Source organism: Mustelus asterias, chromosome 10 (assembly GCF_964213995.1).
Source record: "Mustelus asterias chromosome 10, sMusAst1.hap1.1, whole genome shotgun sequence".
Classification (NCBI taxonomy): domain Eukaryota; kingdom Metazoa; phylum Chordata; class Chondrichthyes; order Carcharhiniformes; family Triakidae; genus Mustelus; species Mustelus asterias.
In genome coordinates, this window is record NC_135810.1 from 121,120,450 (window position 1) to 121,134,758 (window position 14,309).

The 14,309-nt window shown below is 41.5% G+C and overlaps 1 protein-coding gene across 2 annotated transcripts in view; it reads right to left on the reverse strand.

Moving 5' to 3' along the window:
- The window catches only part of uvrag (UV radiation resistance associated gene), a 331,221-nt gene that overhangs the window by 181,109 nt on the left and 135,803 nt on the right, over positions 1-14,309 (reverse strand). For both annotated transcript variants that reach the window (XM_078222567.1, XM_078222566.1), the window contains exons 9-10: positions 8,207-8,291; positions 260-347 (exon numbers count right to left, since the gene is read on the reverse strand). In XM_078222567.1, coding sequence (XP_078078693.1) covers positions 260-347; positions 8,207-8,291 — 173 coding nt within the window. The remainder of the gene's footprint in view (positions 1-259; positions 348-8,206; positions 8,292-14,309) is intronic.

Consider the following 14,309-nt stretch of genomic DNA (forward strand, 5'->3'; position numbering starts at 1 on the left):
GCAAAGAAGAAAGCCACGAATTCTGGAAAAGTGAAATTTCTAAAACATTGGATATACACAAGAGGACCAGATAGCAATGGGAAACGAGAAAGCAGCTCTGTGCTTCAGGATAACGACAGAAACCCCTCTACAGATTGTCTATCCTGAGTTGGGAATGGCACATACCATCTTCTCCACTTCAGATGCTTTCAAAACTGAGGATATCGAGTGGCAGGGTGGGGAAGAAATGATCGTAAATGAAAATGCGCAATAACCTTACCACTTCAATCGGGTAAATGTAAGACAGTTCTGATAACAGCTGCCGACACCGAATATTCAGTTGAGCGTTGGTCTTCAGGAAGTGCTCTCTGTTAAATAAAGCAGTACGTTAGTTAACACAGCGTCTGCAAACAACTTGACAACAGTTGAACCGAAGGATTTTTCCTTCACTTCCAAATGCATCTGAGGGAGCATGCTGTGTACAAACCGGCTTCCTACATTGCAACAGTGGCGACACTTCAAAATTACCTCACTATAAAACACTGTGGTGTCCTCAGATTGTGAAAGGCATTATAACAAGTGAAAGATCTTGCTGTTAAGAATTGTAGTAATGAGACAAAGAAAAATGGGTTTGCTGAACATTCAGTGAAGCATGTTCACCTGATGAAGGTGGCAGAAGGCACCTGGCAGCAAGAGTTTAGATCTTTCCAAGAGGATTCCAAATTCTTACAGAAAGGAATAAGCCACTTTTTGCACAGTAACTTCATTGCAGTGTTAATGTAACCCTACTTATGACTAATAAAAAAAAACTTTCAAACTTTAACTTTTGTAATCTGAAGTACATTTGTTTTTCTGTTCCCTGTAATTGCTATCCTTTTTAGAATGGCTCCTGAATTTGTGTACCCGGCTACTGGAAATAGCCGGGTACACATTACATTTGGACCAAATGTAATGGGATCAAAATTAATAACAACAAGATCTTTTTACCACCAGCCTTACTAAATCCAGCATGGCATAAGCATCAGCTGCGGAGGGCCTGTCCATGGAAGCTGTCAGCATTATGAGCATGACACCAAACTGATATAATAGTTGCTACTTTTTGCATGGTCAACAGCATACTTCACTGGTCACAGTTAAAAGACTTCAAATTGCTGTGGGAAATTCACCAACTGGGTGCTGCTCAGCCTACAACTCCACTCCAGATAAAGTTACTGCTCTTGGCAAATCATTCAGCAAGGAAACTGCAACCTTTCTTGGTTTTTTCATTGGCCAATAATTCCTGAAGTTCTGAACAACATCCACAGCACCCAAGGGGCTTCACAAGATCAATTATCAAATAAAATTTAACATAAGGAGACATTCAAATCGCATCACTATCGCTGGATTCCCCGTTACAATATCCAGGGGGTTACCATTAACCATAAACTGAACTGCAGCAGCCATAAAAATACCATCGTTACAAGGGGGCAGGTCAGAGGCTGGGAATTCTGCAGTGAGCAACTTCCCAAAGCCTGTCCACCAATTACAAGGCACAAATTAGGTGTGTGATGGAATACTTTCCACATGCCTAGACGAATGCAGCTCTAACAACACTTAAGTAGCTCAACACCATCCAAGTCAAAGTTCCCACTTGATCAGCACCCTTTCCACCAACTTAAACATTCAATCCCTTCACCATGGATGCACAATGTTATGATGTGCCAAGTACTCATTCAGATACTTCTTAAAGGATATGAAGCAACCCGCCTCTACCACCCTCCCAGGGAGCACATTCAAATGCTTGAATCTATCAAGGAAGAAATAGCGAGACATCTGGATATAAACTATCCCATTGGTAAGACGCAGCATGGGTTCATGAAGGGAAGGTCATGTTTGACAAATTTGGTGGAATTCTTTGAGCACATTACATGTGCAGTGGACAATGGAGAACCTGTGGATGTGGTGTATCTGGATTTCCAAAAGGCATTTAACAAGGTGCCGCACCAAAAACTGCTACATAAGATAAAGGTGCACGGTGTTACAGGTAATGTATTAGCACGGATAGAGGATTGGTTAACTAACAGAAAGCAAAGAGTGGGGGTAAATGGGTGTTTTTCTGGTTGGCGATCAGTGACTAGTGGTGTGCCTCAGGGATCAGTGTTGGGACCGCAATTGTTTATGATTTACATAGATGATTTAGAGTTGGGGACGAAGCGTAGTGTGTCAAAATTTGCAGATGACACTAAGATGGGTGGCAGAGCAAAGTGTGCAGAGGATGCTGAAAGTCTGCAAAGGGATATAGTCTAAGTGAGTGGGCGAGGGTCTGGCAGATAGAATACAATGTTGGTAAATGTGACGTCATCCATTTTGGTAGGAATAACAGCAAAATGGACTATTATTTAAATGGTAAAAAATTGCAGCATGCTGCTGTGCAGAGGGACCTGGGTGTCCTTGTGCAGGAATCCCAAGGAGTTGGTGTGCAGGTAATTAAGAAGGCAAATGGAATTTTGTCCTTTATTGCTAGAGGGATGGAGTTTAAAAACAGCGAGGTTATGTTGCAGCTGTAGAAGATGCTAGTGAGGCCACACCTGTGTACAGTTTTGGACTCCTTACTTGAGAAAGGCACTGGAGGGGGTGCAGAGGAGATTCACTAGGTTCCGGAGTTGAGAGGGTTGGCTTATGAGGACAGACTGAGTAGACTGGGGCTATACTCATTGGAATTCAGAAGAATGAGGGGAGATCTTATAGAAACATATAAGATTATGAAGGGAATAGATAAGGTAGAAGCAGGGAAGTTGTTTCCACTGGTGGGTGAAACTAGAATTAGGGGACATAGCCTCAAAATAAGAGGAAGCAGATTTAGGACTGAGTTGAGGAGGAACTTCTTCACACAAAGGGTTGTGAATCTATGGAATTCCCTGCCCAGTGAAGCAGTTGAGGCTACCTCATTGAATGTTTTTAAGGCAAGGGTGGATAACGTTTTGAACAGTAAAGGAATTAAAGGTTATGGTGAGCAGGCAGGTAAGTGGAGCTGAGTCCACAAAAAGATCAGCCATTATTGAATGGCGGAGCAGGCTTGAGGGGCCAGATGGCCTACTCCTGCTCCTAGTTCTGATGTTCTTATTCCAGACCGACACCACCCTGCAGCTACTCTCAGGATTGAGATGAATGACGTCCAACTTTAACCATCTTCCTTTGTGCTTGGTCTGGCTCAACTATTGGTGCCTCTTCCCAGATTCCCTTTGACTCCAGTTTTGCCGGGGCTCCGAGAAGCTACATTTGGTCAAATGTGTCTTGACGTCCAGAGCAGTCTGTAGAACCACAGAACCCCTACTACGCAGAAAGAGGCCATACAGCCCACCTATTCTCTGAAAGAGCATCCTGCCCAGGCCCTCCCCCTATCCCTGTAACACCGCACAAAGGCATGGCTAACCCACCTAAACCGCACATTTTGAGTGTGGGAAGAAACCAAACCACCCGGAGAAAACCCATGCAGACACGCGGAGAGCGTGCAAACTCCACACAGTCACCCAAGGCCAGAATCGAACCTGGGTTCCTGGTTGTGTGAGGCAGCAGTGCTAACCACTGTGCTACCGTGCCACCCTCACCTCACTTTCACCTGACCGGTGAAGTTCAGTTTTTTGTCTGGGTTTGGATCAGAGGTCAGGAGCTGGGTGGCCCTGGTGGAACCGAAACGCACCATCAATGGGACAGGTTATTACTGATAGCAGCACTGTTGACGACACCTTCCATCACCTTGCTGAAGATCAAGAGTAAACTGGAATAAACTAATGTGGTGGTAATTTACCGGATTGGATTTGTCCTTTTTGTGGACAGGACATACCTGGGCAATTTTCCACATATCAGGGTTGATGCCAGTGTTGTAGCTGCAACAGAACAGATGTAATTGAGCTGGGTTCTTCAAAAGACCGCTCCAGTTTTGGTACAAAAATGGCAGGATGCCAATTCATGTTGGTTACTCTCCTGAAATCCAAAGCTTACTACAATGCTGAACTGCCTACAATAGTCACTCTGCCCAGTACTTTGATTGCTGCTCATCTTTAATCCTAAATTGCACAAAGTGCAACCCAGCGCCTACACAATTTCATAACCTTTGTGCAGTTGAGAACTTCACTAAAATATTTCATCACTGAATTACATACAAGAGAACGACAGTTATATCCAGTTATGACAGAACCACATGCAAAAATAAGCTCCATAAACATATCGCCTACTCTCCCAGCAGGTAATGCTATCTCTCTACACACCGCAACAAAGAAACAAGCCCTTTGTAACCAAATGCAGCTGAATGGTTGCATACTGATGTAATCTCCATTGATATTGCCAAAGTACATTGCACTGAGAAAGAGCGCAGCAGGTTGGCATAGTGATTAGTACTGCTGCCTCACAGGACCAGGGGCCCAGTCTGATTCTGGCCTTCCGCGGGTTTCCTCCGAGTGTTCCAGTTCCCTCTCACAGTCCAAAGATGTGTGGGTTAGGTGGATTGGCCAGGGTAATTGCAAGGTAGGGCGAGGAGGGGTGGATCTGGATAAGATGATCTTTCAGAGAGTTTGTGCAGACCTGATGGGCTGCATGGCCTCCTTCTTCACTGTTGGGATCCTGTGACCAATAACAATTATTATTTTATGATGTGGAGATGCCAGCGTTGGACTGGGGTGGGTACAGTAAGAATTCTAACAACACCAGGTTAAAGTCCAACAGGTTTATTTGGAATCACGAGCTTTCGGAGCACTGCTTCTTAATCAAGATCACTCACCTGGTGAAGGAGCAGTGCTCCGAAAACTTGTGATTCCAAATAAACCTGTTGGACTTTAACCTGGTGTTGTGAGACTTCTTACTGTTATTACTTCAACAGCTAGAACCAACCCTAAGTCTCCAGATGTTAGTACGGGATTCAACATCACAACTCGTCTCCACCCACACAGCACGCATATCAGCTTAAACACTCTGATACATCACGGTAAAAAGGATCCCAACTCATTTGCTTTCAACAGTTAACACATGCTGGATGACAGGTAAGCGCATGCACAGAATCTAAACCAGCATCCAAATTCAAACTGCTCAAGAAATATATCAACAGAACCTGCATTCAGGGGACGTGTGTTATAATAAAAACTCGTACCTGCAAACTAAAAGTTTGGTTCCAGTTGATTTAAATTAAGTCTTTGGAGTGACTGTGAAAAACAAAAGGAGGCTAACTGAGCCTGCCCTGCCATTTTGCCATATAATCTTATTCTGTCGCCTCATTCCACAACCCTACCACTCTTATTGCACAATTTCACGTCCATCTTTCTTTTAAATAAGAAACATATCATACTGATGGATAATACTCGACAAAAACAATTCAGTCTTTGGGGTTAAGACCAATATTGGCAAGTTGCATTTTAAAATTCTGGCCATTTCCAGCACATAGTAGGTGTACATGCCAAATATAGGGAACATGTAGCACAGAAGCAGCTCATACATCCCAACTCATTCATGCGAGTGCATGCCATTTCGCTGCAGATCAGATTCCCTCCACTCCCTCTACCTCTATCTGTTTTGTTTCTCCCTCATGTATCTATCTAACTGTTCAGTAAAGATATCCTTGCTCTCTGCCTCAAATATACCCCTGGCTAGTGCCAATATCTCACCACTCTCTGCTTCAGCGCATATAAAAAAACAAACACTACCAGTGTGAAGTTACTCTTAAGTGGTACACAACATTCATGCAGTCAACATCTCAATCTCACATAAACATTTAGATACTGGGATTGGGGGGTGCAGGAGACAGAAGAGAACAAAGCTTCTAGATCACAGCTTTGGAGATGACTGGTTAAGCGGGACAAACAAGCTGTACAACAGAAACAGCTTTCATTTTGGCTAGCCTTGCGCGAGGCCTGCTGTTAACACGAATGCTCAGGATTGTATGGCATATGTGGGCACAGATGCTTCACTGAAGTGGCGGTCATCAAAGGCACCAACAAGCTCATAACAAACCATTGACATCAAAAGACTTAAACGTCAGCCCTCAAATTGGTCAGTGGAATTGGGAGAGGTATCTTTTTGAAATGAATGCTATTCAGGTTGATTTTTTTTTATAACACTACATACAGTTGAGTATCAGTCTTTCATGATTTGAATTATTTCAATCCATTAGATCTGCAAGAGTTTTATGCAAAATCAGCAAGTGCTTCTTCCATGGAGTCTAAGATTGTGCATCTCCACCTTCCCAATACAGGTACAGGTAAGCTCGTCACTTAGGTGTGTAGGGTTCCCAGAGTTCAAAGAGAGTGAAATCTAAGCCCAAGTTAAAATTTCTCCAGGAGTATGTTATTCCTCTGACTTCCAGTTACTATAGAGAAAGAAACTAGTTTGTTTTAATTGGAAACATTCTTGGAATAGGTTTCAATGAAATATTACAAGTATGTTTATCTCCCAACTCCACCCTACTCCTGTGTCAGTAAATCTGTGTTCAAATAACCATCAATGTCCTCCAACTATATATACTTTACCTCAGGTGATATAATCAACAGAAAACACCATCCAAAATAGAATTTCTGCAGTCTCAGATGACAAATAACCTCTATCCAGCCAGAAGACAATCAGTCCTCCACACCAGCTACAATGAGACCATATATGAAACATTACTAACTACAAACATATAGACATTAATTAATCTAGTCTAACGCTGATTAGAAAATCAATCTCACTAATTTCTATATCAACCTTCGTGTAATTTTTAAAATCAACAAGCATTTACAACTGAAATCTTTATAACCAATTTTGTTAATTTACCTTCTGACTAATTGTTTATATACTCAATATTTAGCTTAATTGCTGCCAATTATGATTCATGATTTTGCTTTCTGACTTCGATAACAAGCAATAAAAGTATCAATTCCCTCCCTTAGTAGTTTATACGGATCCTAGTGGGAGGTTAGGAGTGTAAATGCTAACGTAATCTGAACTGGTTGATGTAAGACAGTTAAACAAGTCAAATTCACTCCGAGGCAAAGACTGGGCGGTAAAGCCAGACAGCTCTTTACGAGTTAAGGTGAAGGGTTAAGGGTTTGTCTGGTGCCGTTGATAAACATTCTTGTCAGTAAATATATGGCACTGTTCTTACAGATGGATAAGAAGAAAGTAAGGGAGCAGAGGAGGGAGGAGTAATTAACTGGGGGATAACAGCAAGAGGGTAGAGAACAAAGAACTCAATTGGGAAACAAGGGGTCAAGACCAGGGATACTTGAAGCACTTGACTGTTATCTCAAAGGCCACACCTGCAGCTCCCAGAAGTTAGGAATGCGACAGGGAAAGGGAAAAAAAGAGGTTGAAATGTGGTCTGCTCTGGAGTAAAGAGATCTGGTAAATTCCCAGCTTCAGCTCACATGGTTTCTATGGACAGACCCAATGCTAAAAGAGGAATATTGGCACGAATGTGCAATTCTCACAGACAAAAATCAGCAGGGATCTTGGGAACATCACAAACAGCTGATTGGAACAATGAGCCACAAGCTTCATACCAACCAGATCAGTGGTATTAGGCACGGTTTCATTAGAGTTCACAAAACAAAAACAACAACTGTTTTCACTTATTCAAGAATAAATCCTATTTCGTGAACAAGTTAATCTAGCCCAGCAAAGGCACAGGATTCTACGGTAAAAGACTGATTTGTAGAGGTTGCAAATTTACTATGGAACATATGCTTCATAAATATTGACATTAAAATGGTCTGTTTGGCCAGCTACCATAAATAAATAAGCAATATATGAAATTATATTAGGAAATAAAAAAGGTCAGCAATGGAGTCATGAGGTGAAAATTTTCTCCCGCTCATCCAGTTCACTTACTATTTCCAGTCCCCAAGAAAATTCCTCCCACCTCTCACCCCCCACTTTATAAGTCAGCTTAATTTTCTTTTCATGAGAATTCATTGCATTTCTTAATAAAGGCTGCGTATTTTGAAAGGTTTTGGCATTTGGAGCTCTGGGAAGACCAATGAAAATATGTACCAGCTTTGCTTTATAATCTTATGCACAACATTTAGAGTGGATTACTTGGTTTTAACTGAAGCAGAATTACTGCACAATCATTAGAAATCTTGCGACAGGTAGCATAACGAAAGATCAATCGCCTGGTTAGCGTCTCACTGCAACTTACCAATACAACATCCATCACACACACAAAATCAAAACATGCACAAATTGGCAATAAATCAGCATGAACTTTTTAGGAAGTGTTTACCTTTTAGCTATGCACTCTTTCCTTTTTTCACCCAGAGACGAGTCCTCCACCAGTAAGCAATGCCGTTTATTCGTGAATATTTTTTCTAGACGGGGAGTGACAAAAAGAGTCAACTTTTCATTTGTAATGAACACACAAGAAAACTCAAAGTTGGTTTATTTTTAAATTGATTTACATTTAGGACAGTTGTGATGATTCTAAAAATTATACAGATAAGAAAATTAGTAACCATTCATACTACAGGATTCACGCTCAGTACTTTTCAGCATCTATTCCAGTTTCAGGATAAATGCAGTCACTCACTGTTTATGTGCATGTAATTTCCTCAGTATTTCATGCATTGAATTGCAATTTGTCATTTGTGACAGGATGGAATTATATTCCAAGTTAAAATTTAAAATTAAAGACAGTCACATAATTGGTTTCAAGTAACGGTCTGTCAAATGAATAAATTAAGGCAGCCAATTACTCGTACCGATAAAACAAAAAGGCTAACAGGACATTTTTGTTGCGTAGGGTAACATTTCTAATTAAAGTAACTCAACTCTGTCCCAAAAAGAGCTTGGGGGATTAATTGGCTGCATACAAATACTTGAGGGCAAATGCTTATGGAGATGTTAGCACATGCAGATAACATTTTATATTAAAGGTTTTATGGAGGAAATTACTTTCAAGATAAACTTCCCAGCAGAATATAATTATGGTGCTCACTTGATGTTATCATGATAAATAGCTACTCAAGGACTTTAGGATCGACAGGGAAATGTGTCCAAAGCCAAAAGTAGATTATGTTTACTGCTCGAGTTAAAAACAGGTCACTGAAGAAAAAGAATCAAAGCAAGGAAGTCCAATTCATATTATTCATCCAAACCAGCCTTGGGCGGGGTGGGGGAACGGGCAAAGAAAAATCAACTTTACTCTCGGATCATTTCCAGAAAAGGTGTGCAGGAGGCACATCAGGGAGGGCAGGATCATACTCTACCATGACTCTCACCGTTTTGTCTCACTCAGACAAAACTCTGAAACAAGCCTCATACATCAAAGAATAACCACTTGGCCATTGCATCTAGATCTGGGCCACAGCAATAAACAATTCCTTCAAGAGAGGTAGGGACAAACTAGGAGGAGAAAGCAGCTAACTATAGATAATCTCTTCCTGCTCTTCAACCAATATGACATGGTCAACATTTCCACATTTGCATGAGGGTTAACATAAGCTGCAGCACTTCAAGGAGGTCCCATTGTTAGGTGCATTGGCCATGCTAAATTCTCCCTCAGTGTACCCGAACAGGTGCCGGAGGGTAGCCACTGGGGGATTTTCAGTAACTTCATTGCAGTGTTAATGTAAGCCTACTTGTCTCACTAATAAACTAAAAAATGTTTTAGTTAAAGGGAACAAAACAAAGAACAGGACATTTGCGAACTAGGTGATTTCATTTGGACACTGCCCAAGCACTGCCCCCAAATCTTAACCCCACTATATACCTTGATTCCCATATATCCAAAAAAATTTCTATTCATCTCACTTCTAAATGGCCTATCCCTCCCTGATGTGTCCAAAATGGTACAGAAAAAGTACCATTACCCTGCTACATCACAAACAATATGCTGTTTTGTCAGTTTCATTATCACTTAATGCCGCAAATCACTGTTGAATTGGCATATTTAGGACCAATAGGATGACTGTGCGACTGAAGTGCAAGTCAATCAAATGGCATCTGAAATTCTGGTCTAATTAAGAGGAAGATGCACGATGAAAAAGAAAGGGGGAAAAGAGAAAACCTACATCAATACAATTGCACTTCATGCTCCCAGGCCAGCTAAATGCACTTCAGACCAACAAACTACTTCCAAAGTTAGCCTATTATGCAAGCTATCTTGGCAACCAATTTTGGGCACTGCAAAGTCCTCCAGAATCATTCTCCCAATTACACTGATTACATGGAAATGCAGATAAGAAATAAAAGTATTGTCCCTCAAGCCTGACTCGCCATTTAATCAAAACATGGCCAATTTTCAACATCAATTCCACTTTCAAATCCTAACCCCATTATATACCTTGATTCCCATATATCCAAAAAAATCTTGAGTATACTTTTTGACTGATTCACAACCTTCTGAATTAAGAAATTTCTATTCATCTCAGTTCTAAATGGCCTATCCCTATCCTGAGATTTTGATCCCCAAGCTCCAGGCTCTCAGCGTCTATCCTGTCTCGCCCTTCTGGAATGTTACAGGTTTCAGTGAGATCAGCTCTCATCTGAACTCTGGAGATCATAGGCTCATTCCCCACTTGTGGAATAACCCTCCCAAGTCCCATCGCAAGAATCAACCTAATGAACATTTGTTGTATCTTCTCTAAGGCAAGTCCATCCTTGCATCGGTAGATATGTAAATTTGACACTGTACTTACTATAGGTGGGGGTCTTGCCAAGACCTGGAATAATTATAGCAACATTCATTCTCCAACCTCCTTGCAATATGGGGTGGCACAGTGGTTAGCACTGCTGCATCACAGTGCTAGGGACCCGGGTTCAATTCCCAGCTTGGGCCTGTGTCTGTGTGGAGTTTGCACATTCTCCCCATGTCTGCGTGGGTCCGGGTGCTCCGGTTTCCCCCCACAGTCCAAATATGTGCAGGTTAGGTGAATTGGCCATGCTAAATTCTCCCTCTCTGTACCCGAACAGGCGCCGGAGTGTGGCAACTAGGGGATTTTCACAGTAACTTCATTGCAGTGTGGATATAAGCCTACTTGTGACTAATAAACAAACTAAAAAAAAGTAAAAGCCAACATACAATTTGGTTTCCTATTTCTTTGGGTACCCACGTTAACTTTGTGACTTGTGCAAGGACCCTCAAATCCTTCATAATACCAACATTTACTCGTCACTCATCTTGTGAAAAATCTTTTGCTTTACTATTTTTCCTACCAAAGTGCATAGTTTCATTGTTACCCATGTTATACTTCATCTGCCTTTTGCTCATCATTCAATATCTCTGCAATCTTCACAGGTTATTTTCCCACCTAGCTTGTATCATCAGAGGATGCATTTCCCTTGGCTCCCTCATTTAAACCACTGATGACTGCAAACAGCTGAGGCACATATACTGGTTTGAGATACTGACTAGATGCACCCTGCCAATAAACCATTTTATTTCTTCTCTAACTAACCTAGTATTAACGAATCTTCAATCCATGCTGATATTACCACTGATCTAATGAGACATAAATTTGTGCAGCCACCTTGTGTGGCATCGTAACAAGAGAATCCAAACCATAGAACCATAGAAAATTACAGCTCAGAAACAGGCCTTTTGGCCCTTCTTGTCTGTGCCGAACCATTTTTTGCCTAGTCCCACTGACCTGCACTTGGACCATATCCCTCCACACCCCTCTCATCCATGAACCCGTCCAAGTTTTTCTTAAATGTTAAAAGCATTTACCACTTTATCCGGCAGCTCATTCCACACTCCCACCACTCTCTGCGTGAAGAAGCCCCCGCTAATATTCCTTTTAAACTTTTCTCCTTTCACCCTTAACCCATGCCCTCTGGTTTTTTTCTCCTAGCCTCAGCGGAAAAAGCCTGCTTGCATTCACTCTATCTATACCCATCAAAATCTTATACACCTCTATCAAATCTCCCCTCAATCTTCTACGCTCCAGGGAATAACGTCCCAACCTATTCAATCTCTCTCTGTAACTCAGCTTCTCAAGTCCCGGCAACATCCTTGTGAACCTTCTCTGCACTCTTTCAATCTTATTTACATCCTTCCTGTAACTAGGTGACCAAAACTGTACACAATACTCCAAATTCGGCCTCACCAATGCCTTATATAACCTTACCATAACACTCCAACTTTTATACTCGATACTCTGATTTATAAAGGCCAATGTACCAAAGGCACTCTTTACGACCCTATCCACCTGTGACGTCACTTTTGGGAAATTCTGTACCTGTATTCCCAGATCCCTCTGTTCAACTGCACTCTTCAGAGTCCTACCATTTACCCTGTACGTTCTACTTTGGTTTGTCCTTCCAAAGTGCAATATTTCACACTTGTCTACGTTAAATTCCATTTGCCGTTTTTCAGCCCATTTTTCTAGTTGGTCCAAATCCCTCTGCAAGCTTTGAAAACCTTCCTCACTGTCCACTACCGAGCCAAATTCAAGATGCGACAACATCCACCGCCTTCCCTTCATCCACTTTCCTGGTAACCTCCTCAAAAAACTCTAATAGATTGGTCAAACATGACCTACTACGCACAAAGTCATGTTGACTCTCCCTAATAAGTCCCTGTCTATCCAAATATTTGTAGATCCTATCCCTTATCACACCTTCCAATAACTTGCCCACCACCAACGTCAAACTTACTGGCCTATAATTTCCCGGATTTCTTTTGGAACCTTTTTTAAACAACGGAACAACATGAGCCACCCTCCAATCATCCGGCACCTCCCCCGTGAATATTGACATTTTAAATATGTCTGCCAGGGCCCCTGCAAGTTCAACACTAGCTTCCCTCAAGGTCCGTGGGAATACCCTGTCTGGTCCTGGGGATTTATCCACTCTGATTTGCCTCAAGACAGCGAGCACCTCCTCCCCTTTAATCTGTAAAGGTTCCATGACCTCCCTACCTGTTTGCCCTATTTCCGTAGACTCCATGTCCGTTTCCTCAGTAAATACGGATGCAAAAAAACCATTTAGTATCTCCCCCATTTCTTTTGGTTCCATACACAGTCTACCACTCTGGTCTTCAAGAGGACCAATTTTATCCCTCACTATCCTTTTGCTCCTAACATACCTATAGAAGCTCTTTGGATTTTCCTTCACTCTGTCTGCCAAAGCAACCTCATGTCTTCTTTTAGCCCTCCTGATTTCCCTCTTAAGTAGCTTCTTGCACTTGTTATACTCCTCGAGCATCTGATCTGTTCCTTGCTGCCTGTACATTTCATACAACTCTCTCTTCCTCTTAATCAGTGTTACAATCTCTCTCGAGAACCAAGGTTCCTTATTCCTATTTACTTTGCCTTTAATCCTGACAGGAACGTACCTACTGGGTCCTCATACCTACCTTGCTATTTTTACATCCTCAAAAAACCCTAATCAAACAGGATTCTCATTTCATAAAACTATTCTCTCGTATTTAGCTTCAATCTCTATGAAAAGTTCACGGTCTTCAGTAACATTAAATGTAGGACATTTAATCACCAATTCACCTTTTTCCTTAGGTACCTCCTCAAAGCCCTTATATTACTTGGGATATCTGCATTTTGTTCCCAATCTTGTGTTATGGGAAAGGAACCCAAATCTGCAATGATGATGGTTGTCATTCCTGGCATCATTTTAGTGAGTCTATGGATCAGTGCTTGGACCTCAGCTACTGTTTACATTGAGAGCAATGTATCCCAGTTTGCTGATCCGACAAGCCTCCTAAAATAGGCCACCTATCATTTTCAAATCCCATCAGCCTCTCTCAACTGTTCAAACAACTTCTCATCAACAACATCCACTGTCCTGCATAGTTTTTAAATCCAGTTTATTGAACACCTTTATAATTTTTAAACAACACAGAATAGAACTTTGCAAAATCACACATCAGTCAGAAGACAGAATACAAGCACAAGTTCTGATGGTGAGTTTGCCATTTCCACTGCTGCTACAAATTCAATGTCAATCTTAATAAGTAGCACTTCATATCCCAGAGTGCGTGCCAGTTTAGAAAAAAAATCTATTTCATAGTCCAAGATTTTGTAGCCCAGTTAATATTCGAAAACTTTTGGGCAATAGGCCTTAAATTTTGGACCAGAGATAACCCGAACTTGGATGTAATTTAGAAATCCTGTAACTTAATATAAATATTACATTCCATATTTATTTCCTTCTTTTCTTTTACTTGGGGGTCGATCCTGACTTTCGACTTGGGTGCAAACTGGCATTGTGGATTATTGTTGAAAGCAGGGGAAGTATAAAAATAGGGTGGCTTCTATAATCATCAACATCAGTTCCAGGTAGCTCCAGAAAAGCTAGTAAAACAGTCCAGAAAACTGCAACACACCTTCATCGGAAGGTCTCAGTCTAGGACTCCAGATATGAGAAACTGG